We start from the raw sequence: 27,821 nt of genomic DNA, 5'->3' as shown, positions 1-27,821 counted from the left end.
AATTGAGTTCCTATCAATGAATCGACTTGTAGCATTTGATTAATTTATAATCTATTTTAGTATTATTGAATCTACGATGCAGCAATACTATAATTCAATCTTTATACGTAATTACAAGAAGAAGCGTCTTTTCAACAGAGCAAGATGAGTTAGTCAGAATAACAGAAACCTTTTTTTTTCTTATGAATTTGATTCTCATAAAATATGAACTTTCATTCTCGTATAAAAAGCATCATCTAGACGAGAGTTAACTTTGACATGAAAATACAAGGCAATTAACAAAAATAGAAGCAATTTTCTATTAGTAATTTATCAGGTGTAATTATACCTTAATTGAAAATAATACGACAATTCTTCTTGCAGAGTAATATTGAATGCGTATCATATTGAGTGATTGTATTTTAACTCCATTGTAATTACTTACTATCAAATAAGTCCTTCATACTCATAATAGCTGTTATATTCTAAAATGTCTTTCAGAATTCTTATTGGAAGACAAACTAAACAGTGCTGTATTTTTTTTTTTTAATTGTCCACTAGCAGCCAGAAAAAAAAAAAAAAAAAAAAAAAAAAAAAAGAGAGGTCACTAGATTTATTTCTATTTCTTTTTTATTTCTTTACATTTTTTTTTTCTTTTTTTAATATATATATGCGCAGCCTACTATGTCTTCTGGAATAAAGCAATTATCACAGAAACGATATTGGGGAGGCATATTAGCATTAGGTGGTGTCGTATTTATATGGGTGACTTCATCATTTGCTATGAATGTAAATATCGAAGATATATGCAGCATCATACAAATAAATAAATAATGTTTAAAAAAAAAAATATTAGAATTTATTCGGTGAAATGGATTATAATAAGCCATTTCTAGTGACTTACCTTAATACAGCGACATTTTCATTCTATCTTATCCCTAATTTAATTAAACAATTAAAAAAAAAGATAAAGCATAAAAGCATAAAAGAAGAAGAAGAAGAAGAAGAAGAAGAAGAAGAAGAAGAAGAAGAAGAAGACGACGACTCTACTACCAAGTATATAATAATTGTTGGGCAATTTTAATAAAGCGAAACAACCAAGAAGTTAACTATAATATCTACAATAGGCTACTAATAAATAATAAGAATCATGATTCAACAATGATACAACAGGTATAATATAATAACTTTACAAAAGAAAAAAAAAGAAAATACTTAATATTTTATACAAGAATTATGCTGTAATAATAGAAGAATCAAATGATCATAAAATGATAAAAGTAAACAGCAAATTGACTACTTGCGAGACTATTAAATTAAGTTTACAGTTCTGTATACTTTGGTTCTTTGCAAATTATACAACGAACGCTAGTCTTGCTTATACTTCAGTTGGCAGTAGTACGATCTTATCTTCAATGTCAGGTATATTTCTTTATGACATTTTATATAATGTGAAGAATAATCTAAAATAGGTCTATTTTTTATATGAATATATGTATATAATAGGTCTTTTTACGCTTGGTATAGGGGCACTCTTTAAAGTTGAAATTATGAATAAAGTTAAACTTATTGCAGTATTAATAAGGTATATAGATAGATAGATAGAGAGTCTTTATATATATTCATATTCATATTCATGTTTATATATAGTTTATTAGGCGTTATACTTGTTTCATATTCTGATAATAATCAAAATCCATTATTAAGAGAAAGGACTTATTCTTCTGCACCTTTAATAGGTGATATTCTTGCATTATTAGGAGCTATCTTTTATGGAGGATATACAACACTTTTAAAGTTAAAAATTGGTGATGAAGATCGTATAGATATGCCTCTCTTCTTTGGCTTTGTTGGTGCTTTCAATGTTTTATTCTTATGGCCTATTATACCCATCATTCATTTTATTGGTCTAGAACCATTTATGATACCCATGAATACAACTTTATGGACCGTTATTTTGTTGAATGCATTTATTGGCACTTTCTTGTAGGTTCCCTTCCTTCCCTCCCCTTTTTTTTTTTTTTGTCTTGTCTTATTATAGTATAGTATTGTTCTTCTAATGACGATTTCTCTTCCTCTATAGATCTGATTATCTATGGCTATTAGCAATGCTTATGACATCTCCACTTGTTGTGACATTAGGCATCTCTTTGACTGTAATATGAATGTATAAGAAGAGTATATAAAATGACAGATGTCTAACTATCTTGACTATAATTAGATCCCACTTGCTTTGATTGGAGATATGATCTTCAAAGGCTTTATACCAGGTGTCCATTATACAATAGGTGCTTTATTAGTTATTATAGGATTCTTGACAGTAAATATGAATGCCTTGCATGAATCAAAGGAAAAAGCTCAAGAAACATGAATGGAGGATTTATGATGAAACAAACTATGCATATTTGATTTACACACACACACATATGTATATGCTTTCTATAAATCTTGTATTTATGCTTCTTATTTTTGCCTGTATATTTATATTTTATTAAAAAAAAAGAAAAAGAAAAGAATCAGTGTAATCTGTTTATCTTTGTCTTGAAGAGGATCGACTTTGTTGTTCTTTTGATATAGAAGTATGATGATGGTAAAATTGATTATAGTCTAGTTGTACCACTAAGCATAAGAATTGAATTGTTTCTTGTGCTGAATAGAAACTAAGAGCATCAATTAATAGTTTCATATGATACAAAAAGGATTCTTCAATTTTAGTTAATGTTTTATATGAACTTTCAAATAAATTATGGGAGGTATCATTGAGCCCTACTACAGGTACACCATATCTATCTTTTGCTTCTCCTTCAATTATTTTCAATAAATGACTATATTTTTCTGCTTGTGCTGTAAATGTTAAACATGAGCCAATTAATTTGTTATAAATCTATCATTACCAAAAAAATTAGATATACAAAGTGACCCATTTTTTTTTTCTTTTCATTACCCTAAGTAGTTTTGAATTGGTTAGCATGCATTCTTTTAAACAGGAATCTAAAAAATCAGAATGGTATTGTAAAACTTGATCTACAGTTGTTATATTTGATAAATTGGCTTCTAAACGTCGCCAATTAGGTTCTAATACTTCATTTGTCACATAATAAGCAATCTGTTGAACAAATGTTAACATTCGATTTCGAAGTGAAAAGATCTTAAACTTCCATTTCTCTATTTTTGAGCTAGATGATCTTGATTTCCAAAATAAATGTTTTTGATCCATCCAACAACCACATAATAGTTCCTCAACATGTTTCAAATTCAAAATGTATCGAAATAAAAGTTGATATTTTGTTAATGCTTTACGTGAAATAATAAGTGATAATGGGAATGTTACGGTATAATCTAAAACTAATGCATCATATCCTGAAAGTGAATCATGTGGTGTGGTATTGCTGCTATTATGAATGGATCCAAAGCTATTAGAAAGAGTCTGACTACGTTCAGGACCCGTTGTTAATAATCGAAAATTAGATGAGGAGCCTTCTAGACCTGAAACACTAATAATTCGAATTAATTGATCAACAAGTCGTAAATGACTCATGGTCACTTTTACATCTTCCTTAAAAGGATCATAAGCTGCTACAGAGGAAGGATTACGTAAAACTAAGTCCATTAATGATTGAAGACGAGACTGAGGTATTTCAGATGCAGGTTGATTTAATTCATCTTTTGCTAAATCCAAAAATGATGTAATAAAATCAGATTGATCAAGAAAGAAATAATGCTTTAAAGATCTTTATCAATGTATATAAAAAGAAAAAAGTCAATTTTTAATTGTTACATGTCTAATTTATATATTTATATATATATACCTTAAACGTTCTAGTAATTGTTGTTCTTTCATTAATAAGTTTAAAAGTTTTTGATTTGCGTATTTATAAGCAATTTCTAAGTTCTTTATGAATCTAATAAGAAATTCAAATTAAGAGTTAGTTTAATAAATCATAATATAATGAAAAAGGCTCTCTAACTTTAAACTTTACCGACTACCGTCTACCGCAGTCCAGACTTCACCTCTTGATAGTATATAGTTATTAGCCAAGTATGGTGAATTACTTATTTCTTCAACCGTATTTTGACTTGATACCTCGTGTTGCATTTCATCTGGATTTGCAATTTCAACACCACATTCACGAACGACATTCAAGAATTTACCAGCTAATAAAATTTGATCTTTGATGGGTTCAAGAAAGAATGGCACATAGGCTTCACGTATTGTATAACGTGTTTCCCAATAAGTATCATTATAATCTTCCTTCAAGTTCTCCTTCTTTACACTCTTTTTCTCTAAAATCATAAATTCATTGTAAGGATCATTAATTTCACCACGATAAATCCAAGAATTCAAAATATCGAAATAAGGTATAGATGCTTTTGATAGTAAGAATGTATAAATCTTTTTACATTTCGGGTCACTTTTTAACAAAGTGATTTTAGTATAGTAGAGTAGAGTAAAGTAACATTAAATGAATGTATAGCTTACCCGCTTAATCCAATCAATTTCTCTGATAAAATATTGAGAATAGATCCACCTTTTATTCGTTCTGATATATGTATTTCCTTTTGTTGTAAATCCTCTATGACAGCATCGATATTATCTTCTTCATCATTTGAAAGATGAACTGTTTTGATAGAACGAATTGTGGTAACTAAATTATTAAGAATTTTCATTGTTTGTAAATAATCTTGAGCATAAAACCATAATCTTTGTAAAGTGAATGTAGTCGATGTCTGAAATTCATGTTCTAATTGAGCAACAAATACCATATAGTCTTTTAAGAATGCCCTTATACCTGCACAAAGGGCATGATTCACAGTTCCATATTCATATCTCGTATATTGTTCAACAAATGCATTCAGTGATAAATAAAAAGTTGCCAAAGGTAATATCTTTTCGACCAAGTGTTTTATACTAGGATCTTTTAAATAAATGTATGTATGTAAGAGTCATTTCCTGTTCTAAATGATCATAAAAGAAACATACCCAAAGTTGGATCAATAGTGTATTTCATTTCTTCCCAAATATCTTTCTTCTCCCCTTGTTGTAAATAAGAATGATTCAACTGCACATCTTCCATTGCATCTTCAGTTTCTTCATCACTTTCTTCATTCAATGATGTTGGATAATTACATTTGATATAAGTACCATCAATTCCCTATTTAACAATATTTTTATATTTCAAAATTATTAGTATACATGACAAGTAATAGAGAATTACCATTAGAACAAATAAAACATCTTCTATCATTGCATACTCTTGAATTTTAACAGAAAAATCACCCACTGTATGTTGAGAAAAAATGGTATCATCATGATCTAAGTAGATGGCAAATTAGTTTGCATTAAAAAAAGAAAAGAATAGCAAGTGATCATTTACTTGTTGAGCTTTGTTGAATGGGTTGTTCAAGATCTTGACCATCTAAAGATGCTGTTTCATATCTTATATTAGCAAGTCGTCTATTGATCTTTGAAATAAATGAGTTTAACTGTTAAAATAGAATTTGAAAAAATATATATATATATATGTATTTTCTATAGATTTACTCTGTTCAATTGATTTGGTGAAAGTAAGATGCTTCTTCTATCCATGTTATTGGTATCGATCATGTTTGTTGAGCTTGAAGAAGTGGTACCCACATTTGAAGATTTAAAATTTCTTTCAGATCGGATAGAAGATGAACGACTTGGAAATTGACTCATTTATGATCCTATTTTCTGATAAAAAAAAAAAAAGAAAAAAGAAAAGAGAAATAATTTTTTTTTAAAAAAAAGGGGGGGGAGAAAGAGAGGAAAGGAGAGGGTATATAACCGCCAAACTCATCATCGCGTTTAAAGAAAAAAAAAAAAAAAGGACATAATGAATTTAAGCACCGAAACATTCATGGACAACTTTGTTCGTTCCACAATGATAGTCTTAGCATAAATCTATTATTTATAACAAGTAATGATAAATACTAAATGGATTCGTTTCTTATGGAAAATAAATGTTGGTTAAAGCCATTAAATAAGGTTAAAAAAAATAGAAATCAAGCTAGTTACTTGATAGACAATAGTAGTAGCAGTAGAGAATGAAGGTCAATATCATCATTTTTATATTATATAATCAATCATAAAAGTAATGAGTTGTGATGTTGAAATACATGCTGTTTAAAGAATATGACATAATCACCAATGACTACAAATGTTAAGCAATTATGCTATGAATCATGTTTTCTTTACATGTATATAAATTTAATATATATGACTGTAGCTGCTCGAAATATGGACTGTCCTTAACCAAAAAAAAAAAAGGGGGAGCAATGATAGGAAGAAACTAATAAACTGCATATGATGACCTAAAGAAACTTTGTTTTACCGTAATACACAAACAAATAAGTTGTAAACATTCAAAAGTTAGAAATAGAATATAAATGTTTATATAATCATTGTTGTGGATCACAAACAAAGAAGGAGGGAAGAAGGGATAAGATACACAAGAGAATTACTCTGTGTATCGTAGTGAGTGTAGACGTAATAAAAGATCTCTCCATGGAATGAATTAAATAGGTAACAATCAGCACAATTATTAAAGGAAAAAAAAAGGACAATTAAAAAGAAGAAGAAAAGATAGCAGTACATTATTATTATTTTTTATGTATAACATTTTAACCTAAAATTAAGCATATATTAATATATAACCTTTTTCTTTTTTTTTATTGAATAAACATGACTTACAAGCACAACCATTAGCAGCATTAGGGTTTCCTGAATTTTCCAAATCTACACCACCACGAGAGTTTAATCCTGCTCTATTTCTACCACGTGAACTGTCTGCAAGTTGATCAAGAGGCATACGCTTTGCTATCGCATGAAATAATTCATTTACATTTTCGGCTGTTTTTGCAGATGTTTCAAAAAATAATAAGCCAGCTTCATCTGCATATTCTTGAGCAGTCTAAAAAAAAAGGGAATATTAAGGACAATTTTATCTTTTATACGGTTTTTTTTTGTAATATTTACCTTTGTTTCAATAGCTCTTCTTGCTTCAAGATCACATTTATTACCAGCTAATGCAATAACAATATTGGGATCTGCTTGACGTTGTAATTCATTTACCCAAGCCTTAGCTTTATCTAAAGAAGACTAATTATAATGAATACATAAAATTAGTTTTTTAATACTTATAAATGTTTACATATAACTTACAGCTTGTGTAATATCATAAACAACTACAGCACAATTTGCATTACGATAATACATTGGTGCTAAGCTTTTATATCTCTCTTGACCAGCCGTATCCCTAAATAAAGTAGATTATTAATTTTAATTTAATTTCTATATATATTTATATCTAAATATATTACCAAATTTCGAACTTCACTGTAGTATTATCATCTAATGAAATTGTTTGTGCTAAAAAGGCAGCTAAAAGCAATAATAATAATAAGATACCAATTCTCCATTACTTTTTTTCCCTAATAATCGAAAAGGGTGTATGAAATACAAAGTGGGTCATATGTCACTATACTCACCACCAATGGTACTTTCTCTGTATTCATCAAAGTGATCTTTAACAAAACGCATTACCAAGCTATTCAAATTTAAAATAATGAGTCTCTTTTTTTTTTCTTTTTTCTTTTTCAAAGGACTATATATGTATATGAAATTACCTTGATTTACCTACAGCTGATTCACCTATTTAAGTTTTATTATTATTGTTAAAAAAAAAAAAGAGAGATTAACCATCTCATGCTTTCATTTTTATTTTATTTTATTCATTTTTTTTTTTCATCTATTTTTCAACTTCAAGTGCATTTCTATCTACCTAAAAGTACAAGTTTAAATTGATATGTTTTTCCTTGTTGTGTAGTCATTATTATATGTTTTATTAAGAAATAAAGAAAGAAAATTATTAACTGCAAGAAAGAAACGAAAAAAAAAAAAAAAAAAAAAAACTCGAATTCCAAAAATGACGTATTTTTCTGCTTTTTTTTATTTCGTTACTGAGTTGGAATAGATACAAATACAGTAAAAAAGCACTTCCACTCTCAAATTGAACATTTTTTGAATTTAGTGGTACATTTTTCGAAAAATAAAATGGAACATTTAACCAATTAAATTAGAAAAAAAATTTGAACTTAATTTGGAACACCCTTCGAACTTAAGTTGGAGCACACTATAGAACACTTTTTGAAGGTTTTTCTTTCCATATTCATACATTTTGTAAATAATCTTCGTGAGTGATGGATTCAACTTTGACAGTTTTCAGTTGTAACTTTCTGAACTACCTCTTCAATTCTGTCAACAACCATCTCGTTCTTCAAAAAGAGACGTTTTGCGTACTTCTTCCTTAATCTTTGACTAACACCCTTAAATGGGATTTAGAAAAGGTGAATATAGTAATGGAAACAAAGCAGTATACCAATTACCCACAATTTGCTGTCACAATGATATATGTTACGAGTTAAGACTTTAGTGAGTTTATTAAAAGTCTTAAACAGAGTCAAGTTGCTTTTTTTTTTTTTTTTTTTTTTTTTTTTTTTTTGAGAGTTGTAAGAAGTATCAAGTATTTATAATCAAAAAGAATAGTAGCACAGCAATGAGCGGTAAACGAAGTATAGACAATTGCAATAGGTTAAAGTGTAGCGTAGAGAGAGCGTTGTCAGACAAGAGAAGACAGGGTGATCGTGTAATTGGATAAGCACTTGAATTAATCATTGCAGAAGTGAATGAGTGTGAGAAGAGAATTCATATTAGGATATTGAACTTGTTATTATATGGAATAGTCTACAGTCAGTGTAGGCTTTTATATAGTCTATATACTGGACTACTCAATTATTATACATGAATAATAAAGAGCATTGATTGATAAAATAAAAGATGCAAGAGCAGCCAATTAATAGTGATCAAAGATAAGATAAATATATATAGCTTGTATATATCAAACAACTTTGATTTTTTTGTAGTTATCTTGATGTAGATCTAAATAATTCCTTTATGCTTGTTGTACTTTTTAACAACACAAGAAGTATTGCATTTGATATCTACACTAACATATTATATTCTTATTATCTTAATTTCATATTTATCTTTATTCTATATTATAAATACTCTCATATTTTACTCATTGAAATAAAATCATCTGTTATCTGATTTATAAATTACATTTCCTCGGTGGCATTTATCCATAGCAATATACATATTCTTCTGTAAACCAAACTTATTAAATGTAGAAGCCATTTCAATCTTAAACAGTAGAAAGTGTGTTTTGTTATCATGTGGTAATGCTCTCTTTTTACCAGCTATCGTTTGCTTTTATATATATATATATATGGCCTTTGGACTTTGGACTTTGGAGACTGCTGAGAGGCAGCAATTGATCCATAGGTTGACATGCAGCCCAAAATACTCAGAGGTTGGTGTCTTACGGTTGTACTTCCACTTCCACTTCCACTTCCACTTCCACAGGTGTTCCTTTCTTGGTTCAACTAACAGGACCCACCTTTAGATAAAAGTTATGTTTCTACATTAGAGAAATGAATTCAGCTACCGTAGATGGCTTATACTTTGTTGGTATCCAAGACATGGCAAGTAGGTGAGCCAAGCCTTATTCAAATCCTTCTATATCATATCTATTACTGTATCTAAATATTGTTCTTCTTCTTCTTCCTCTGACGAAATTGAAATACCCAAAATATTTTTCCAAACAATATACAGCGTATTACTAGTTGCTTCTGCTTCTTTTGGCTGATATTTAGGTTCTTCTGTATCTAATCGACCACAAATAAAACCATTAATAATCATAAATTCTCTCTCTTTTTTTTTTTTTTTAATAAAGTATAGTCAATCTTTTAGCTATTGTTTAGCCTCGACATTGACTTGTCCTGTTTATAAATATTAGACATAGGGAGAATTTATGGCTGCGTTTATGGCTACGTTTATGGCTGCGTTTATGGCTGCGTTTATGGCTGCGTTTATGGCTGCGTTTATGGCTGCGTTTATGGCTGCGTTTATGGCTGCGTTTATGGCTGCGTTTATGGCTGCGTTTATGGCTGCGTTTATGGCTGCGTTTATGGCTGCGTTTATGGCTGCGCTGAGTTATAAATGCGTTTATGGCTACGTTTATGCCTGCGTTTATGCCTGCGTTTATGGCTGCGTTTATGGCTGCGTTTATGCCTGCGTTTATGCCTGCGCTGAGTTATAAATGCGTTTATGGCTACGTTTATGCCTGCGTTTATGCCTGCGTTTATGGCTGCGTTTATGCCTGCGCTGAGTTATAAATGCGTTTATGGCTGTGGCTCTCCTAATTTTCTACATGACACTCCTGTTTTTAATACTTAACTTGCTGCTGAGTACTATCTTTTTGTTTCTCTTCTATTGATTTAATACCGTAATCAGTATCTTTCTTTACATTAATAACTACATCACCATTATTTTTTTATTATATATTAATGTCTACCATTGAGTTTTACACAATAATATATTCCTGCCATCTTTGTAACGATGGTAAATTTTCTAATTCTCGTAATTTAAGGGATCATTATGAAAGTGTTGAAGGTATCTAAGAAAGCCCACATTTAAAATGCAGCTCTATTATAACATGTCTAACATTATAGGGATAAAGTATCCAAGTACAAGAAGTAGGGTATATAACACAAAAACGTAAGTATAAGTTATCACCACGAAGCTTTTCTTATATCTAACATTTCACATTCTAGCAAAAAATATATTTCTGACTCTGTCGCCAAGTCAAGAGTAAGTACTTTAATTAATCAACTTTGTTTGCATTTTTTTCCCTAATGTTCTTTTTCTATTAACAGCAAAATGTAACAGAAAACTTTGGTTGTCCAAGCTGTACATCTCATTTCGATACAACGATTGAACTTGGAAACCATCTTGATGAAGTTCATAGTAAGTATTGAAACAAAGTAGTAGTATAGTATATTTTTTTAGCAATTTTTTTAATAGCTGCAAAACTGAGAGCTGAAGTTGAGGAATGTTTTAGAGACTTGAAAAATAATGACAAATGGATTCTTTCTACTGGAAAAATAGTGGAGGACAGTTTGTATGCTTTTGGAAAGTTACAAGTTGGTGATCATTCTTCTCAATCACTAATTTTTGATGTTGGAGATTCTGAATCATATATTAAAAATGGCTTATTTACAGAAGAAGAAATTGAGGAAATCAAAGCATATAATAGCCCCAAACCCAAAAAGTTGCCTAACGTTATTAAACAGTATTTGAATAAATTCAACTGCCAATCAGCTGCTGATATCAGAAAAGTACTTAATGAAAAACAAAGCTGGGAGGAATGTTATGATCGTGAAAAACACTTCGATTTAGATTGGATAAAGCATTCTGTATACACACTAGTAAGAGAATATGAAAACGGCAGCTTGAAGAAGGACCACTTGGAGAATTGGTATAACATTCATATTTGGTGCATGATAGACCATATATTTGGTGACTTAGAAGGACTTGAGATAGTCAGGTAAGCTCATTATTATATTATTTTTATTTATTCTTTTGGATTAACACGATCAATCGTTCTAGAGGGGAGGGAGTTTCCATAGCATCCTCGATTAGAAAAGGTCTTAAAAGAACTATTGAAGATGTTAATAACCATGCTCGTAAACCAATGGGTCATAGGTTTGATTTCTTAATCCGTGAAGCAAGTCCAAAAAGTACCAATAGCTTTGAATATGGCGCTTCAGAAGTCGATAAAAATTACAATTTAAAAGGAAACAAGACAATTCAAGAAAGAGGCATGAAACTTCCAAAAGTTTTAAAAGATATGTTAGATTTACTTGTTATAGAAAACAAAGGTGAATACAACAATTTATGTACTGTAGGTGTAGTACATTCAGGTAAAATAAAAGATGGTTTCATATAGTGTCTATAATGAACTAACATATATTCTGTGCCTGTTAATTCACAGGGTTGCATATGAAAGTGATTATAGCTGATAGGCCTAAAGGTTATATTACAAGAATCACTGATGGTAAAGCCCTTCAAATACCTACCGACATTATTAACTTTGGTGAGAAAGTGTTACCAGTACTTGTACAAGTCTATTGTTTAAAAGTAATGGTCAAGGATGTGTTTGAGTCTGTGAGAAAGGGCAGTAAAAAGCTTACTGATGATAGCAGCTGGCTAGATCATTGTCTTGAAAAATCGCCAATTAATATAATTCCTATCACATCTACATCAACTGAAAAGCCACGTAAATAACTTCTGTGAGGTATTTACTATAGAAAATAAAATATGATTGTGAAAAAACAAATTCTTTTCTTGTAACCTATCATTATTTGAAATATAACTATAAAGAAATATTTAAAAGCATAATTACGAACATTAACCTATTTCAAACAAGTATAAAGTATTAAAAAATATAATCAGTATATGAGAATTTATTATATTATCTTTTTTAAAATACATGAATTAAAAGTTATGTACCAGGTAGTGAACCAAGTATTAAAAACAGGAGTGTCATGTAGAAAATTAGGAGAGCCACAGCCATAAACGCATTTATAACTCAGCGCAGGCATAAACGCAGGCATAAACGCAGGCATAAACGCAGGCATAAACGTAGCCATAAACGCATTTATAACTCAGCGCAGCCATAAACGCAGCCATAAACGCAGCCATAAACGCAGCCATAAACGCAGCCATAAACGCAGCCATAAACGCAGCCATAAACGCAGCCATAAACGCAGCCATAAACGCAGCCATAAACGCAGCCATAAACGTAGCCATAAACGCAGCCATAAATTCTCCCTATGTCTAATATTTATAAACAGGACAAGTCAATGTCGAGGCTAAACAATAGCTAAAAGATTGACTATACTTTATTAAAAAAAAAAAAAAAGAGAGAGAATTTATGATTATTAATGGTTTTATTTGTGGTCGATTAGATACAGAAGAACCTAAATATCAGCCAAAAGAAGCAGAAGCAACTAGTAATACGCTGTATATTGTTTGGAAAAATATTTTGGGTATTTCAATTTCGTCAGAGGAAGAAGAAGAAGAACAATATTTAGATACAGTAATAGATATGATATAGAAGGATTTGAATAAGGCTTGGCTCACCTACTTGCCATGTCTTGGATACCAACAAAGTATAAGCCATCTACGGTAGCTGAATTCATTTCTCTAATGTAGAAACATAACTTTTATCTAAAGGTGGGTCCTGTTAGTTGAACCAAGAAAGGAACACCTGTGGAAGTGGAAGTGGAAGTGGAAGTGGAAGTACAACCGTAAGACACCAACCTCTGAGTATTTTGGGCTGCATGTCAACCTATGGATCAATTGCTGCCTCTCAGCAGTCTCCAAAGTCCAAAGTCCAAAGGCCATATATATATATATATAAAAGCAAACGATAGCTGGTAAAAAGAGAGCATTACCACATGATAACAAAACACACTTTCTACTGTTTAAGATTGAAATGGCTTCTACATTTAATAAGTTTGGTTTACAGAAGAATATGTATATTGCTATGGATAAATGCCACCGAGGAAATGTAATTTATAAATCAGATAACAGATGATTTTATTTCAATGAGTAAAATATGAGAGTATTTATAATAAATAGAAATACAGGATTTATAAGGAATCATAAATAGGAGGTGAAAATTCGTCATTATAAGCAGGTAGTTGTTCTTCGATTTTAGTTGGACGTAAAAATTTTGGCTTTGTAGATAAAGTTATATCTGTAGCAACAGAAGGATCTCGATAATCTACTATCGTTGGAGGTAATGGCTCTCCAGGAGTCATTGTACCAAATCGAATAGGAACACAAAATAATTGACGTCGAACAGGAATAAGACCATATCGTATTTTAGCTGTAATACACAGCTTATATTTTATCTTGACATATTTTGAAAAGTCGACTGTAGTTGTCATGTCTAATAGATTCACATTCTTTAATAGCGTTGCTTGATTTTCTTTCCTTAGTTCTGTAGGTATGGGGACGTTGATATAGTAAGTACGGTGTCCATTGAGTTGACCTATATAAAAACTTGATTCATTCGTATGGGTCATCACCATTATATGTGATTTATGATAAGATGCATATGTAATATCCATTTCTCTTTTTATATAGGCTTCGATATGACTTGGTATATTGTAGTTATTATTATTATCACAATGACTACTTCTTTTAAGATGAAGAGGGGAAAGAGGGCCGCTATCTTTGTTTGTTATGTCTATTTCCTCTTTTTGAACAGAATTCACAATGGACAATTGAAGATTTATAGTTGATTCTTTTGGATCTGATAGATTATAATAGCAGCCTTTCTTTAAAGTTAATAAAACTTTACAAGTTTTCGATAATTGTACTTCTTCTTGATATATACTGGAGTGTTCATGAATCATAGATATGGATGGAATAAAAGGTTCATATCGTATTAAATAAGGTGTAGTCTGAAAGGGTCGAATACCCGGACGGATTAAAGAAGCTACTAATTCAAATTCACAAGAAGCTAGGTGATGTTTAAATGATGGAGGATAGTTGACCATAGGCATTTTACATATGAATGGAAATTGATATACTCCTGTCTCAAATATGGGCCATTTATCTCCTGTATGAGATGGTAAACCCCATAATACAGTACGAATGACAAACAGTTGTTCCTTAGACGGTTTACTTTCAAAGCTATTATCAATCTGAATATGTTCTTTTTTTTTTTTTTTTTTTAAAAAAAAAAAAAAAAAAAAAAAAGATTAAAATTAAAAACCAGCATCTATGTATCGTTAACTAGTAACAAATTATAAATTACCAGCGGCTTTAAAGACAAGTATTAAGCATTGAGCAGCAAGAGGCGTATCCACTTTTAAGTTTACAATTCCTTCAAATATAGAACCAGGATAACATATTCGTTTATTTTTATCATTATCAATTTTAATAATTTTGATTGAAAAGTAAACAGGTGGATTTCTATATTTTCTATTTGTATTTTGTACAAATTGATATATGTTAGAAGGAGACGTTTCTTGAAAATCCAATTGACTATAAATGGGTAATAATTGTTGTTGAACTGACATAACTCAAGCAAATGAAGAGAATAAATAAATAAATATGTATAAAAAAAAAGAGAGAAAATAAAATAAAATAAAAAAGCAAGAAACGGTTATTATTTTAAGAGATAACAGATAATTATAATCATCGCTGACTTGAAAGCAAATAAATGGTAGGAATTATTGGCATGATTATTAGTCAAATAGTATCTAAACTTCAAGAAAAAAAAAGTCACATAATAACACTCCATCATTATCATTTCTCTTCTATAATAATAGTAATATCAAAACGTTGTTTCTTCGTTATGTAAATAATCTGAGTCAAAAAAAAATTTTGTCTTATAACTAAAAATATGATGATATATTATGTATAACAGCATAATTATGTCTTGGTTCTTTATAATCGAAAAAAACTCGATACACGAAACGAATGAAAGGCAGCAGCATAATCAATACTAAATTATTTCATTATAAATAAATATATGTATAATGTCTCGGCTATTATTATTAATATCATTATTAATATCATTATTTTTTTTTTAAAAAAAAAAAGTGCCTGATAAACTTAAGTAACTTTTTTCTTGCCAAGATCTTGTAGTAAAGTGTACAGGAACATTATGTAATAATATTGAAGATTATGATAAAGCTTATTTTATAATCACAGTAGTTCATTATCTTGGGCATATAATAAAAAAATTATCTCGTTAATAGCAATGAACGACTACTATGAGAATTTCTTCAAGTGTAAGCCGATTATAGTCAGTCATTTTCCCACTAAACATTACTAACCTACTTTATAATCTAACGTATTCAATAAAAAAAATTGAAACTGTTCCTGTGATATTTAATAAAATTTCATCATTATTATTGTTAAATTATTACGTCTTTAGCCTTATAGATATTAATAAAATTAAAATCCATAAAGTACACTGATAAACTACATAATATCCAAACTGAATGGAGAAGTTCTTTTGAACAAAGTGAAGAAATTAAAAAAAAAGACTGTAATATGTTCAAGAAAAAAAAAAAAAAAAAAAAAAAAACTTTAATGAGTTCAAGGGAAAAAAAATAATTCAGAAATTACCAGTTTTTTTTTTTTTTTTTTTTTTTTTTTTTTTTTTTTTTTTGTATAATGACAGTCGATACATTGTATATCTAAAAGACTAACACGTGTCTATTTTAAATGACAGGCTTTAAAATAAAGAATCTAGATATGGTAACTACCTCATATATTTACAGGAGTTAATAATAAAAAAAAGAATAGAAAAAGAAAAGAGAATGATAATAAATAGTATGCTTTTCACAGTACTAAAAGGATCTAAAATAGGTTCTTCGCTTACGTTAAAAAAAAAAGAAAAGTTAAATACAGGATATAAATTTTAATTTTGGTTTACAGTCTCTTATTTTCAAAGTATTTTAATAATTGACAGCCAAACTTGAAAATCATTACTAAATCATCTTTGTGCAGTTTAGTGATAAACGAAATAAATAAGCAGTCAATAGAAGTAGAATACAATCTGCTGTTTAAAATAACTAAGGCAGAATAAGAAAAGATTTCAAGCCAACGATAAAGGATTTAGAATCCAGAAGGAAGAAGTCAAAAGTATGTGTTGTATGTAAATATAGAAGATATCGGCATAATTAGTTAATAACAAGAGACAACCACTTATGCATTATTTCTATCATTACGATTTTCCAGTTTTCAAGCAAATTTAATTATTTAATATAAATACTGATAAGAATTAAATCGAATAATAAATCACATAAAAACTTAACTATAGTCTTTGTCTGATATTATCTCGTACCTCCAGAAGTGAAGAAACAAGATCTTAAAAAGAAAGGTTTTGTGACGGTCAATAAAGATATTAAAATCACTCTTATGAATGACTGTTATTAAGAAGTTTTATAATATTAAATGTGTTTATACTTCAGTTTATTCCAAATAAAGAAGTTTCTAAAGAAAAGAAGAAGATAAAGCTACATATTAATAGCTTTTTTGATATAGTAACTTCTGTTCAATGAATAAATTGAGCTGAGCTGAGCTGAGCTGTTATTAAGAAGGAAGGAAGGAAGGATTTTCATTTATTAGTGATATATTTTAGATGCTATTTTTTGAAATATTCTTTAACAAATAGTTATCATATTAACCTGTATAGACTCATAAGATAGAAGAGGCAACAGTATGAGAATAGAGTAATTGATACGTATAATATGTAGTAGTAGTAGTAGTAGAAAGTGGGATTTATTTACTATTGAAAAAATTTACAACTAATGATCAAATTAAATTTCTTAGCGTCAAGCAACTAAGAAAAGGCAACTTATTGTATGCATTTATTACATTAATGATACTATTATATTTAAAATATTTATTACATAATCAAAACTCAGTTAAAAATTAATTATACAACAGTAGTAGTATTATTCTCTATATTGAAGATACATCATAAGAAGGTGTAACCTTGAAAGGATGAGGAATGAGAGCACTAGAGATATCACCCCACCAAGTATCAGTACATTGTCTATACCATTCAACTTTTTATATGTGTAAATAGTCAACACATACATACACATACACATACACATAACATATATTCCTTTATATTAACTTACTTGTTTTTAATAAACCTTCATCAAACTTCACTTTAGGAGTCCAGCCTAACTTTTCTAATTTAGAGCAATCAATTGCATAACGTTTATCGTTAAAAGGCCTGTCCCTCACATATTCTATATGATCATTGATTTCATTCTCCTTGTAACCGAACAAAAGAATTAAACGTTTTGCCATTTCATAATTTGATATCTCTGAGGGTGATCCAATATTGTAAGTTTCACCTACATCACCTCTATGAAAGATGATATCAATTGCATTTGCTACATCTGCAGCATAAAGGTATTTTCGAGAATTAAGTCCATCGCCATGAATATATAATTTTTTACCACGAAGTAAACTACAAACAAACTTTGAAGTAATCTTTTCTGGGAACTGATATGGACCATATACGTTATTTGAACGAGTGATCATGATAGGTAATCCAAATGACTTGTGATAAGCTTTGACAAGACATTCTGCAGCGGCTTTTGTAGCTGAGTATGGATTCGTTGGAGATAAAATTGTATCTTCTATGCAATCAGGCTAATATTTATACATATTTATTTATATGGATATAATAAATTAAGATATATACTTGTATTAAACATAAACAAAAAAAAAGAAACTTACTCCATTAATAACTTCACCATAAACCTCATCTGTACTAACATGAATAAATCTTCGAATTTTTCTAATTTTAGCTGCTTCTAATAACACATGCGTACCCATTACATTATTCCTAATATAATATAAATCATCCATTCTTCATATGTATTTATATATCTACATACTTTGTGAATTCAAATGAATCTCCAAATGAGTTATCTACATGAGTTTGTGCAGCTAAATGGAAAATAACATCAATCTTTTTTTCCTTCAAAAAGAAAGAAACAAAGTCTGCAGAAGTGATATCACCCTATATATATTCTTTATTCATAAATAACCTAAAAAAAAAAAAAAAAAAAAAAACTTGAGAAATATCATTTACCCTAACAAATGTATAGTTTGGGAATTCTTTGACAGCTTTTAAATTATGTAAGGAACCACAATAGTCAAGTTTATCTATAACATATATATGATATTCTGGATATAATACAACTAATTTTCTGACAAGGAAGGATCCACTATAGAATAAAATAAATAAACATTATTTCTTCACTCTTCCTCTTCTACTTTTTAAAGATATTTACATGAAACCAGCACCACCAGTGACTAGAATGTTTTTAACATCTTTCAAATCGTCAGGTAAATCATGAACTCTTTCACCAATGTCAACCATATCGAATTTAGATATTGTTTTTAATAGTCTTTCATGTTTTTCAAAATCTGTTTCTTCGATACCATTTATTGGTAGCATATTCCTAAACTTGTCTAATAACAGTAATAGTGTGTCTTACTGCTTGAAAATAATAATAACAATAATAAAAAAAGGGAAAATATTAAAAAGGGTTAAATAAATAGACATTTGGTTCAAACATGCTCCGATATAAAACATACTGTACCCGGATTTTTTTTTTTTTTTTTTTAAGTAATCAACAATGTCAAACAAACACATTCATCAATTCTTGAAGGAAATATGAAGTAATTAACTTTATTTAATCTTGTATTAAAATAAAATAGTTCAGTTGATTTCATCATGTGCCTTATTGGGAGATTGAAATGAATTACTTTTTTATTTTCCCCTTTCATTAAAGATATTTAAATGACAATTTTTGTGACTGACAAAGTTGTTTAGTATACAAGAATAATTATTAAATTTGAACAAAAATACTCCAAGTTTAACTTAATTAAATTTAGTAATAGAACGCAGCTTGTAAATGCATTTTTATTCTGTGGCCTGTTGATAAGTTTAAGTAATTTATTTCTAAATAAGAGAAGGAATTTATTCATTCCCCCCCAAAATAATATTCATTTAACCAATTAAAAACATGCTAAATTAAAAAAAAAAAAGTCTAATTCATAAATGATTAGGTAAGCATAGTATTTTAAAGTACGATATCATTGTATTAACTAAGCAAAGAAAAAAAAAATGATGAAACAGGAAACTATCGCTTCTATTATATACAAAATGACAAGAATTATTATATGATATTAGCAAATAGAGAAATAAATAAAAGTTTATGAAAAAGAAGTAAATATGATTTTTTTTTTTTTGAATGATCAAGACATGACATCCAATTCTAAAACTACGACTTTTTTTTTTTTTTTTTTTTTTTTTTTTGAAATGACTGTACAGTATGGTATACTCGATAAGAGTTATACGGTTCTATTATTGAAGACTATAATCATTCTTTTTCTTATATTATTTAGAAGTGATGAATGAAGCGGGAATAGATGTAGCTATTTTTGCATAATCTTGTATATAATGATAACCATTAGAACCATGCCAAAATAGAATCCAATTAGTGTCTTTTAATCGTAAATAACCATTTGATCTTTCAAAGTACCTAAATAATTAAAGTAAATATAACAAGGGATTCAAGAGAGAGATTTTTTTTTTACCATTTATTAACACCATTTTCTTTTCTACTTCTCCAAAGTAATTCAGGATAGGCATCACACATTCGTTTCCATAAAATATCTGTTAAACCAATACCTTGACTTGAAGGTGCAATAGCAAATTTATCAAGATAAGCATGTGATTGATTCATAGCTTTCTCCTTTGTTATAATGACAGCACCTTCATAATCACCAGCAATAATTGCGGTTGATAAAACATGATTTAATCTTTTATAAAAGGCATCTCTATTGACTGTCTTTTGAAAACTAGCTTCTAATAATTCTGTAAGTCGATTTAAATTAAGATCTGCTAAACGAGAATAATGATTAATCTTGATACCATGTCGCAGAACGGTTGCTCTAGTTTGATTAATTCTTTCTTTATTTGTGATGGGTAAAGAAGATGAATATAATGGTTTGTCAGTTACTAAATTTGCAATTAGAGCTGAAGGTAAGGAGGATGTAGGTACGATAACAGCTGAAGAAGTAGTTGGTAATTGTTCTAAGCAATCTCGAATCATGGTTAAATCTTCTATTGTGCTTGGATATAATATAGGCCATTCTTTATTTTTAGAAAATGCAATTTGGATATCATCAAATTCTTCTTGAACATTGACAAGACTATGGGCTGTACCTGGTAAATCATGATTCGGAATACCTCCTTCTTTATTAATAACAACGATTTTAGATGGCACTAATTTTGGATACATGGCTTGTTTTGCTGCAAGATGTTGAGTAAGAGCAGTAATCGCTTCTGAAGCTTTGATAGGTACTAATTGACCATCTTGTTCAGCTAAAATAGGTGCAATAATAGGTATTTCATTATTGTTTAAAGCCAATAAAATAAAGTCAGGATTGATATCTATTGAATTAGATGAAGCCATCGATCTTTCCAAGACAGAGCCAAAAATAACTCGAGCACGTCCGCCTGCTTGTTCAATGGCTTCAACTAAGGCCATGCTTTCTGTTAATATTCGTTTTGTTAATTCATTTGGTAATGATTTCTCTTTTCTCCAACTTGGATTATCAGATACAATGATAGAGGTTAAACCCAATTTTTGAAGTTTGTAAAGAGTTTTACCTACTCTTTGCCAATCTGCTTTATGGAAAGGTCCTTCCACTTTTGTAAGTGCTAAATGATGATAAGAGGGTGTTAATAATGCCTTGACATATTCCTTTGGTGATTTAATATTTGATGTTTCATTTCTATCTTTATATCCAGAAAATAATGTTGATTTATCAGGCCCAAAACGCTTCAAAAAGTGTTGCAATTCTCTTTTGCTAGGACTTGTATCCATTACATTTAATAGCAATTCCTAAATTTAAAATGATGAAGTAATTAACATGAGTTTAGCTGATGAATTTAGTTTTTATATATTTATTTATTTATTATTTTTTACATTACTCGAACTTCTTTTTGTTCTGGAATAAGCTAGTATGTATGTATATATTTATATATTTATTTCAAAAATACATGGATTGAATCAATAATAAATAATTTAAAAATTTATTTATCAAGCTACATACAGCTGGTACTTTGACTGTACTATAATTTCTATATAATTGATTTCTACAAAGGTTAAAAATAAGTCTATTATATTTACTTGACATGTTTGTTTATTAGAAAAAGAGAAGAAATAAAAATAAATAAATAAATAAAAAAGATTTTTTTTATATCACTAGTTTTGATAAAGACATGTGTCATAATGAGTTTTTATAAGAAAAAAAAAAATTGTTTCCCCGTCTCCTCTAGTTACAATCTTCTACCTGCTTATGACTAAAGACAGTCTCTTGTTACATTTATTTTTATTGTAATCTGTTTATATTCTTTTAAAAAAAAATTCCCTTTTTATATATATAAATATTAATATATATCTTGACAAATGATATAGCTGTTAGTCACTATGTCATCCATTATATTCTTAAATGAAGAGTCATGAAATACAATTCTTTAGTTTGTCCATAGTTTCAATAAACATATAGTATTATTTTCTTTATAGGAATATGATACACTATCATATTGAATTTAGTTTATAGAAAAGGATAATACAAATAAATGCTTTCCCTTGTTACTACTCTATTACTTTTTCCTGACTTTGATTAGGGTATATTATACATTTCAAGTATATTTACCTTGTCACTATCAAAAAAAAAAAAAAAAAAAAAAAAAAGCGAAAGAGGGTAAAAAAAATGATTCTACATTTATTTATCTAGTAAATTCTTTAACAAACGACTGATGATTTTATCTGTCTTACAAGCCATCACAATATCTTCTTCTATTAAATTCAGCGAAATACGCATATAAATATCCATTCTACCACCTTCCATTAGTAAAGCCCTTGCTTGACCTAATGATTCACATACACGCATCAAATCGCTAGTATTAGGTGGCTCAATATTATGCCATTTACACGTCTGTATATGATAATGGGCTACATCTCCAAACTCAATTTCAGCTAAACCTATTGCACGCGAACGTTGTAAACATGCTATTAAAAAGATTTTCTGATGTAATGAGCAAGAACGAACGAAAGCTACTGAAGGCGACGAGAACATTTCTTTGATTGCTTCGTCTACAATAGCAATGGTAACATGCTTTGGTGCTGACTTTCCTCCTTCTTCTTCTTCTTGTTCTTTTATTCTATTCTCTACAATCTCTACTGCTCTTCTACAAATATCTAGTGCTCGACGAGCATCTCCACTTACTGCACTGACTTTACGAGCAGCAAATTCAACTGCTTCTTTTGCAAATGCATCTATATCTTGTAGACGGGACTGAACAATTTGATAGAGTTGATCATATTTGTAAGGTTGAAAGTTGATACGTGTTAGACCCATTCTACTAGCAATTTTGTTACTCATAATTCGTTCGGGTAAGTCCATCGTATTTGCAACTGCAACAACAATCAATTTCGATAAAGGTCTACTTGGCCAATCAAAAAAATTATACATAACGGTTTGTTTTTTAGTAACTAAAAGATCAAGCTCATCCATCAGAACAACTCTGTAAAAATAAACGTAAGCATAAATAGAACGGACATTCTAATTAAACACACACACACATCTATTTCGTTACTTACGTTGTACGCTGATCTTCATTGCGACTTGAAAATTTGGCTTCTAACATTTGTAATGCATGAGAAGCAGTATATCTCCTTTTTTTACCGTCATTATTAGATGGATCCATACATTCCCATAAAATACTATAGGCTTGATTTGGATCTGTTAATTTCATACCATTAATTTCAACAAAATCAAATTCAGGGATAGCTTTTTCTTCTGCTTGGTGCTGTAAATATCGAATCACTTCTAAAACTGTTGCCGTTTTGCCAGTCCCAGGAACTCCAGAAATATATACACATGTACCAGTTGCTTCTTCTATGGCACTTTGAATATAGCCCATAATATTTATAAATTCATCTTCACGACATGGTAATGAATCAGGTACAGCCGATACATGCAATCGTTCTCTAGCCAATTCATAAGCTGATCGATTAGCATCATCGTATCGTTTAACACGCCGTAAAGGTAATACTGGCATTACTTGATTTACTCTATGAACAGTGCGTTTTGTAGTAGTCGTTGGTTTACGTTTTGTTGAAATCGCTGTTGGTATTTTTCTCGGTATTCGTCTATGAGTTGCCGGTAAATATTTTGATTTGATTTCCTTTTTTTCTTCCTCTTCAAAATCTTCTGCTTCTGATTGTGAATATTCTTCATCATCTTCTGAAGATGAAGAAGCAGATGAAGACAAGGATTTATCATCATCATCATCCTCATTTGTTAATTTACTTTTTTTATAACGATTTCTAGTTGATTTATGAACACTTTTACTCTCTGTTTTTGAATGAACTTTATTCACTTTTTGAGCTTGTATTCTAGATCGCAATTGTTCATTTTCATTGTAATTTACAACAGCTCTAGTTCTTTTCCTACTGCTTAAAATAGCTGATGGATCAATTCCTGGTAATAATTTCTTTCGTCCCATTTTAATAGTTGAAATAATAAAAGTTATCTTTTTTTTTTTTTTTTTTTTTTTTTTTATTTTAATTTTTTTTATTAAAATTAAAATTCAGACTTACATTTTGGCCTTGATTTGTACTATAAAAATCAAGTCCTTAGCAGAATCAAGTGTTGCTTTTTTTTTAAAAGATAACTGACCAATAAGCAATGTTCATCATCAGCTCTTGAGCGAAATACTTCTTGTAGCTTACTACCCAGATAGAAAAAGAAAAAGTTTGAATCAATAATAACCGAAATTTACATTTCCTCAATGAATATTAATGCATCCGATAATCGTGAAATAGATCCTATAATAGAGATCACCGAAGAATAATAGCCTGATCTTTATGACACTTTAAGTTATATGAGTGAGTGAATCCTAGTCCTAGACACGTTAGTTAATTTGAAAATAAATAAATAAAATTATTAAAGCGTATCATGACCTTTGATAATTCTTCTGAAGTGTTATCAAGTAATTGTATGAAACCAACAAATTGTATTGCTAAACAACGAAGAATTCATTCCAGAGAAGAAGCAACAGAAGTAGAAGAAGAAGAAAAAGGAGGTAGTAGCAATGGAAATAAGAGGAAATTATATCAAATACAAAATATACTTGATCTGCTATAGCAATGAGTTGAATTCATTTAAAAGAAAATAAAACCAGATCAATCCACTGTTGCTATAGTTTCACACTTTTTGGTATCGAAGAAAGAACAACTTGAAGAATGCGGAAAAGCTTTATTGATATGCCAATGAATATTCCCAATCAAAGAAACCAAGAAGCGGAATGGAAAGAAAGCTTTAAATGAAGAACATACTACTTTTATTTGCAACTAATTCGATTAAAATACTATCGCTACAATGGATAATCTTTTAAAGTAATTTGACGTATATAATCACATATTGGAAAAACGCAATTATTCTTAGATGGATAAAAGAAATGCAAAAGAAACTTTGGGTGCTAGAGAAGATTTTGCATATGAATAGGCTGATAAAATAAGAAGAGTTCATGTATATATAAATCTAGACCTGTCTTCATCAACGAGGTTAGCTATCAGCCTATACACAATTAGAAATGTGGCCTGGTCTAAAATAGGTCAAAGTGACGCTATTTCTATTTCCCACCGAGGAAGAAGATACTATATCATTCTTCAATGTAATCTACTTACAAGGAGTAGTATGTATCCCATTTAGATGGCCAAGAGTCAATGAAACTTTCCGAGTCCTTTAACTTAGTATCTCCTCAGTTTATCTATTGGCCATCCAAATGTTTTATCTTGTATAAAATGGACTATCTGGCTTATTCCTCTATTCCTTATCCACTCTCTCTCTTGATTGAGCGGGTTATCTTTTCGATTTACATATATGCATATACATATAGATATTCCCCCCTTTGACTTTAGCCTTTACTTTTTGTCTAGAAATGTTTTCAACTTTTTCTTTTTGAAACTGACTAGGGCAAATCAGTTTTTATAGCCACTACGTGTCCATTAGTCACAACATAATTTTAATCGTAATAATTGGTCTAAGCTTCATGTATAAAAGCTATATTACAACCCAGCAGCACGAAAAAAAAAAAATGTTATATTACAGCTTTTTTTTTTCTTTTTTGTTTAAAAAGAATACATATTTTTCCTTTAAAGAAATACTTGAGCAAATTTAACAATGACTGATGCTGGTGATTGGTGCTTAATTGAAAGTGATCCTGGTAATTTTAAAACCATTTCTCCCTTCCCTTTTTTTTTATCTCCTTTGGTTCGAAAGTAAACATGTTTTGTAAACTAATTTTCTTATAATTCACAGGTGTGTTTACTGAACTCATCTCGGGAATGGGTTGTCGTGGTGTTCAAACAGAAGAAATTTACAGTTTAGATCCTGAATTTACAGATGAATTAGGGTAAGTAATGTGTGTATACTAAGTTAGTATATCTTTCATTTTATTATTATTTTTTTTTAACTTTCTTAAATTAGTCAAATGTATGGTTTGATTTTTTTGTTCAAGTGGCAAAATAAAAAGGATAATCAAATTAATATCCCTCAAGTTGATCATGATGCGAATCATGTGTTCTTTGCTAATCAAGTAATTAATAATGCATGTGCAACACAAGCTATATTATCTATATTATTAAATAGAGACGATATTGACATTGGTGAAGAGTTAAGAAATTTTAAAGAATTCACGGCAGATTTCCCACCTGATGTATGAACTTCTTTATGTGTATATAGTGCGTGATTAGTTATTAATAATTCTTGTACGATTACGTAGATGAAAGGATTAGCCATCTCCAATAGTGAATTGATTAGATCAGTCCATAATAGTTTTGCACGATCAGATCCTTTTGTAAATGAAATTGTTGATCCTAATGCTGGAAAGGATCAAGATGTTTATCACTTTATCGCATTCACGCCTATTCATGGAGCACTGTACGAATTAGATGGATTGAGTCAAGGGCCTATCAATTTAGGACCCTGTGATGAAAACAATTGGGTCGAAAAAGCTAATGAAGCTATTAAGAATCGCATGGAAAGTTATGGTGCATCAGAGTTACATTTTAGTTTAATGGCACTTATTAGAGATCGAATTGAACAATTGGAAGAGTTAATTGAAGAAGCAGATGGTATTTTATTATCACTACCAGAAGATGACATAGAAGCTAGAAATAGAGTAAAACAAGATCGCTTAATACATGTACAAACATTACAACAAGAAAAAGAAAAGAGAAAAAGATGGCATGTAAGTTAAAGATAAGATATTTGAGGATATATGAGATAAATCATTATTTTATATTTAGAGAGAGAATATTTTACGAAAGCATAATTTTATACCAATGATTTACAACTTGCTGAAACACCTTTCTGAAAAGGATCAGCTTGAATCCATTGTAGCACAAGCTAAAGAGAAGGCAAAAAAATAGAAATCAGTGAACGTATACTTGAATTATTCCGTACAAGAAAACTCTCCTCCCATATAAATATTATAAATATAGTCTTTATTTTGTTTAAATAGATGTATATGTGTTGAATATGTATATGGCTTATAATAGTTATATGTAAATTGATAAAAAAAAATGCTTGTAGTCTTATAATATTCCATTTAAATAATTTTTTATGATTACTTTTTAAAAAGGCCTTTTTTAGGCTTACGAGGATTGTGAAATGTAAGAACGTTTATATACTCTGTACTACTTTCAGGAACCTTTTTGCATCCACATACTAGGTGACATCCATAGTTATTAGGAGGCCCACAGCAAAAAGATGGCTGAAGAAAGATAGATGAACAGCAATGACCACAACAATTTGAAATAGCAGTTTGTTGTACTGTAGGATAATACACCTGAGGATAAATCCCATAACTACTATAGTATAATACTTGTTGATGTGAGCATAGATTGGGCTTCTTTATTAAAGGCATATTATCACTACTATAGATTAGCTTACATCAATATATATATTTGTATGTATATACTTGCAAAGTCTTTACCTTTATATTATTAAATAACAACAAGGAAAAAGAAAAGAAAAGAAAATGAACAAAGAACGACTACTATATATATAAAAATGAGATATTTAAATAGCAATTAGTTACTGTTTGTCAACCACTTGTGTTCTGTTGAACACGACGCGTTACATATTAAAGAAAAAAGGGGGCTCATCTATTTTATATATTGTATACAATACAGTGATTACTATTTATAAATGACACTGTCTTGATTAGTACAAAGTATTTAAATATGACTATAAAATGCCAATGCTTTCAGGG

General features: G+C 29.5%; 10 protein-coding genes across 10 annotated transcripts; 3 read left to right on the top strand and 7 right to left on the bottom strand.

Moving 5' to 3' along the window:
* The first annotated feature begins 581 nt into the window (after positions 1-581).
* On the top strand, positions 582-2,453 carry BX663DRAFT_503725 (uncharacterized protein). Its single transcript, XM_051526809.1, has 8 exons — positions 582-768; positions 836-1,035; positions 1,107-1,152; positions 1,212-1,401; positions 1,486-1,564; positions 1,630-1,965; positions 2,063-2,135; positions 2,201-2,453. The coding sequence occupies exons 1-8, from the start codon at positions 664-666 to the stop codon at positions 2,348-2,350; spliced, it is 1,179 nt and encodes a 392-aa protein (XP_051384817.1). The 5' UTR covers positions 582-663; the 3' UTR covers positions 2,351-2,453.
* On the bottom strand, positions 2,454-5,708 carry BX663DRAFT_503718 (gamma-tubulin complex component protein). Its single transcript, XM_051526808.1, has 9 exons — positions 5,522-5,708; positions 5,355-5,442; positions 5,196-5,293; positions 4,961-5,132; positions 4,460-4,895; positions 3,960-4,391; positions 3,789-3,881; positions 2,874-3,710; positions 2,454-2,814 (listed from the first exon to the last, which is right to left on the bottom strand). Exons 1-8 carry the CDS (start codon positions 5,675-5,677, stop codon positions 2,882-2,884), a joined length of 2,304 nt encoding a protein of 767 aa, XP_051384816.1. The 5' UTR covers positions 5,678-5,708; the 3' UTR covers positions 2,454-2,814; positions 2,874-2,881.
* Positions 5,709-6,245: 537 nt separating this feature from the next.
* On the bottom strand, positions 6,246-7,899 carry BX663DRAFT_503714 (ras family-domain-containing protein). The gene is made up of 8 exons (XM_051526807.1): positions 7,782-7,899; positions 7,627-7,651; positions 7,489-7,547; positions 7,321-7,381; positions 7,163-7,256; positions 6,977-7,099; positions 6,692-6,911; positions 6,246-6,626 (listed from the first exon to the last, which is right to left on the bottom strand). Exons 1-8 carry the CDS (start codon positions 7,828-7,830, stop codon positions 6,622-6,624), a joined length of 636 nt encoding a protein of 211 aa, XP_051384815.1. The 5' UTR covers positions 7,831-7,899; the 3' UTR covers positions 6,246-6,621.
* A 2,417-nt stretch (positions 7,900-10,316) lies between these two features.
* Positions 10,317-12,336, top strand: BX663DRAFT_451546 (uncharacterized protein). Its single transcript, XM_051523761.1, has 8 exons — positions 10,317-10,513; positions 10,573-10,618; positions 10,675-10,711; positions 10,777-10,867; positions 10,925-11,447; positions 11,510-11,823; positions 11,895-12,197; positions 12,284-12,336. Exons 1-7 carry the CDS (start codon positions 10,408-10,410, stop codon positions 12,185-12,187), a joined length of 1,410 nt encoding a protein of 469 aa, XP_051384814.1. The 5' UTR covers positions 10,317-10,407; the 3' UTR covers positions 12,188-12,197; positions 12,284-12,336.
* BX663DRAFT_550457 (uncharacterized protein) lies at positions 12,276-12,724 on the bottom strand (the record flags this gene model as incomplete). Its single annotated transcript, XM_051531214.1, has 2 exons — positions 12,276-12,315; positions 12,492-12,724. 2 exons carry the CDS (start codon positions 12,722-12,724, stop codon positions 12,276-12,278), a joined length of 273 nt encoding a protein of 90 aa, XP_051384813.1.
* Positions 12,725-13,515: 791 nt separating this feature from the next.
* On the bottom strand, positions 13,516-15,044 carry BX663DRAFT_503703 (uncharacterized protein). Its single transcript, XM_051526806.1, has 2 exons — positions 14,733-15,044; positions 13,516-14,630 (listed from the first exon to the last, which is right to left on the bottom strand). Exons 1-2 carry the CDS (start codon positions 14,995-14,997, stop codon positions 13,558-13,560), a joined length of 1,338 nt encoding a protein of 445 aa, XP_051384812.1. The 5' UTR covers positions 14,998-15,044; the 3' UTR covers positions 13,516-13,557.
* Positions 15,045-17,284: 2,240 nt separating this feature from the next.
* BX663DRAFT_503699 (uncharacterized protein) lies at positions 17,285-19,208 on the bottom strand. Its single transcript, XM_051526805.1, has 7 exons — positions 19,063-19,208; positions 18,751-18,956; positions 18,549-18,684; positions 18,352-18,476; positions 18,191-18,299; positions 17,581-18,103; positions 17,285-17,502 (listed from the first exon to the last, which is right to left on the bottom strand). Exons 2-7 carry the CDS (start codon positions 18,915-18,917, stop codon positions 17,396-17,398), a joined length of 1,167 nt encoding a protein of 388 aa, XP_051384811.1. The 5' UTR covers positions 18,918-18,956; positions 19,063-19,208; the 3' UTR covers positions 17,285-17,395.
* A 404-nt stretch (positions 19,209-19,612) lies between these two features.
* On the bottom strand, positions 19,613-21,749 carry BX663DRAFT_503695 (uncharacterized protein). Its single transcript, XM_051526804.1, has 5 exons — positions 21,587-21,749; positions 21,460-21,491; positions 20,063-21,375; positions 19,797-20,007; positions 19,613-19,691 (listed from the first exon to the last, which is right to left on the bottom strand). Exons 3-4 carry the CDS (start codon positions 21,355-21,357, stop codon positions 19,863-19,865), a joined length of 1,440 nt encoding a protein of 479 aa, XP_051384810.1. The 5' UTR covers positions 21,358-21,375; positions 21,460-21,491; positions 21,587-21,749; the 3' UTR covers positions 19,613-19,691; positions 19,797-19,862.
* Positions 21,750-22,236: 487 nt separating this feature from the next.
* On the bottom strand, positions 22,237-24,045 carry BX663DRAFT_451532 (P-loop containing nucleoside triphosphate hydrolase protein). Its single transcript, XM_051523760.1, has 2 exons — positions 23,140-24,045; positions 22,237-23,063 (listed from the first exon to the last, which is right to left on the bottom strand). Exons 1-2 carry the CDS (start codon positions 23,598-23,600, stop codon positions 22,262-22,264), a joined length of 1,263 nt encoding a protein of 420 aa, XP_051384809.1. The 5' UTR covers positions 23,601-24,045; the 3' UTR covers positions 22,237-22,261.
* Positions 24,046-25,630: 1,585 nt separating this feature from the next.
* BX663DRAFT_503688 (ubiquitin carboxyl-terminal hydrolase) lies at positions 25,631-27,048 on the top strand. The gene is made up of 5 exons (XM_051526803.1): positions 25,631-25,769; positions 25,865-25,958; positions 26,033-26,261; positions 26,328-26,795; positions 26,854-27,048. Exons 1-5 carry the CDS (start codon positions 25,727-25,729, stop codon positions 26,974-26,976), a joined length of 957 nt encoding a protein of 318 aa, XP_051384808.1. The 5' UTR covers positions 25,631-25,726; the 3' UTR covers positions 26,977-27,048.
* Positions 27,049-27,821: the final 773 nt, after the last annotated feature.

Source organism: Cokeromyces recurvatus (assembly GCF_025118155.1).
Source record: "Cokeromyces recurvatus strain NRRL 2243 chromosome Unknown BX663scaffold_7, whole genome shotgun sequence".
NCBI classification, from domain to species: domain Eukaryota; kingdom Fungi; phylum Mucoromycota; class Mucoromycetes; order Mucorales; family Mucoraceae; genus Cokeromyces; species Cokeromyces recurvatus.
Note: the sequence above shows the minus strand (reverse complement) of the source record. Positions and strands in the feature narration are given on the sequence as shown.

Excerpts from the sequence above, each read along its gene's own strand:
- BX663DRAFT_451546 (XM_051523761.1), top strand. The coding sequence starts at position 10,408 with ATGTCTACCATTGAGTTTTACACAATAATATATTCCTGCCATCTTTGT. Across the intron at positions 10,514-10,572 it reads TCATTATGAAAGTGTTGAAG|GGATAAAGTATCCAAGTACA; the intron begins GTATCTAAGAAA and ends CTAACATTATAG. Across the intron at positions 10,868-10,924 it reads CCATCTTGATGAAGTTCATA|CTGCAAAACTGAGAGCTGAA; the intron begins GTAAGTATTGAA and ends TTTTTTTAATAG.
- BX663DRAFT_503688 (XM_051526803.1), top strand. The coding sequence starts at position 25,727 with ATGACTGATGCTGGTGATTGGTGCTTAATTGAAAGTGATCCTG. Across the intron at positions 26,262-26,327 it reads CGGCAGATTTCCCACCTGAT|ATGAAAGGATTAGCCATCTC; the intron begins GTATGAACTTCT and ends ACGATTACGTAG. Across the intron at positions 26,796-26,853 it reads AAAAGAGAAAAAGATGGCAT|AGAGAGAATATTTTACGAAA; the intron begins GTAAGTTAAAGA and ends TTTTATATTTAG.
- BX663DRAFT_451532 (XM_051523760.1), bottom strand. The coding sequence starts at position 23,600 with ATGCCAGTATTACCTTTACGGCGTGTTAAACGATACGATGATGCTAAT. Across the intron at positions 23,064-23,139 it reads AATGAAGATCAGCGTACAAC|AGTTGTTCTGATGGATGAGC; the intron begins GTAAGTAACGAA and ends TTATTTTTACAG.
- BX663DRAFT_503725 (XM_051526809.1), top strand. The coding sequence starts at position 664 with ATGTCTTCTGGAATAAAGCAATTATCACAGAAACGATATTGGGGAGGC. Across the intron at positions 1,402-1,485 it reads GATCTTATCTTCAATGTCAG|GTCTTTTTACGCTTGGTATA; the intron begins GTATATTTCTTT and ends TGTATATAATAG. Across the intron at positions 1,966-2,062 it reads GCATTTATTGGCACTTTCTT|ATCTGATTATCTATGGCTAT; the intron begins GTAGGTTCCCTT and ends CTTCCTCTATAG.
- BX663DRAFT_503695 (XM_051526804.1), bottom strand. The coding sequence starts at position 21,357 with ATGGATACAAGTCCTAGCAAAAGAGAATTGCAACACTTTTTGAAGCGT. Across the intron at positions 20,008-20,062 it reads GAAAATGGTGTTAATAAATG|GTACTTTGAAAGATCAAATG; the intron begins GTAAAAAAAAAA and ends TTAATTATTTAG.
- BX663DRAFT_503718 (XM_051526808.1), bottom strand. The coding sequence starts at position 5,677 with ATGAGTCAATTTCCAAGTCGTTCATCTTCTATCCGATCTGAAAGAAAT. Across the intron at positions 5,443-5,521 it reads CACCAAATCAATTGAACAGA|ATCAATAGACGACTTGCTAA; the intron begins GTAAATCTATAG and ends TTTATTTCAAAG. Across the intron at positions 3,711-3,788 it reads CAATTACTAGAACGTTTAAG|ATCTTTAAAGCATTATTTCT; the intron begins GTATATATATAT and ends ACATTGATAAAG.
- BX663DRAFT_503703 (XM_051526806.1), bottom strand. The coding sequence starts at position 14,997 with ATGTCAGTTCAACAACAATTATTACCCATTTATAGTCAATTGGATTTT. Across the intron at positions 14,631-14,732 it reads ACTTGTCTTTAAAGCCGCTG|AACATATTCAGATTGATAAT; the intron begins GTAATTTATAAT and ends AAAAAAAAAAAG.
- BX663DRAFT_503699 (XM_051526805.1), bottom strand. The coding sequence starts at position 18,917 with ATGCTACCAATAAATGGTATCGAAGAAACAGATTTTGAAAAACATGAA. Across the intron at positions 18,300-18,351 it reads GATTCATTTGAATTCACAAA|GAATAATGTAATGGGTACGC; the intron begins GTATGTAGATAT and ends ATATTATATTAG. Across the intron at positions 18,104-18,190 it reads ATGGTGAAGTTATTAATGGA|CCTGATTGCATAGAAGATAC; the intron begins GTAAGTTTCTTT and ends TATAAATATTAG.
- BX663DRAFT_503714 (XM_051526807.1), bottom strand. The coding sequence starts at position 7,830 with ATGACTACACAACAAGGAAAAACATATCAATTTAAACTTGTACTTTTA. Across the intron at positions 7,548-7,626 it reads TCAGCTGTAGGTAAATCAAG|CTTGGTAATGCGTTTTGTTA; the intron begins GTAATTTCATAT and ends AAATTTGAATAG. Across the intron at positions 6,912-6,976 it reads GAAGAGCTATTGAAACAAAG|ACTGCTCAAGAATATGCAGA; the intron begins GTAAATATTACA and ends CTTTTTTTTTAG.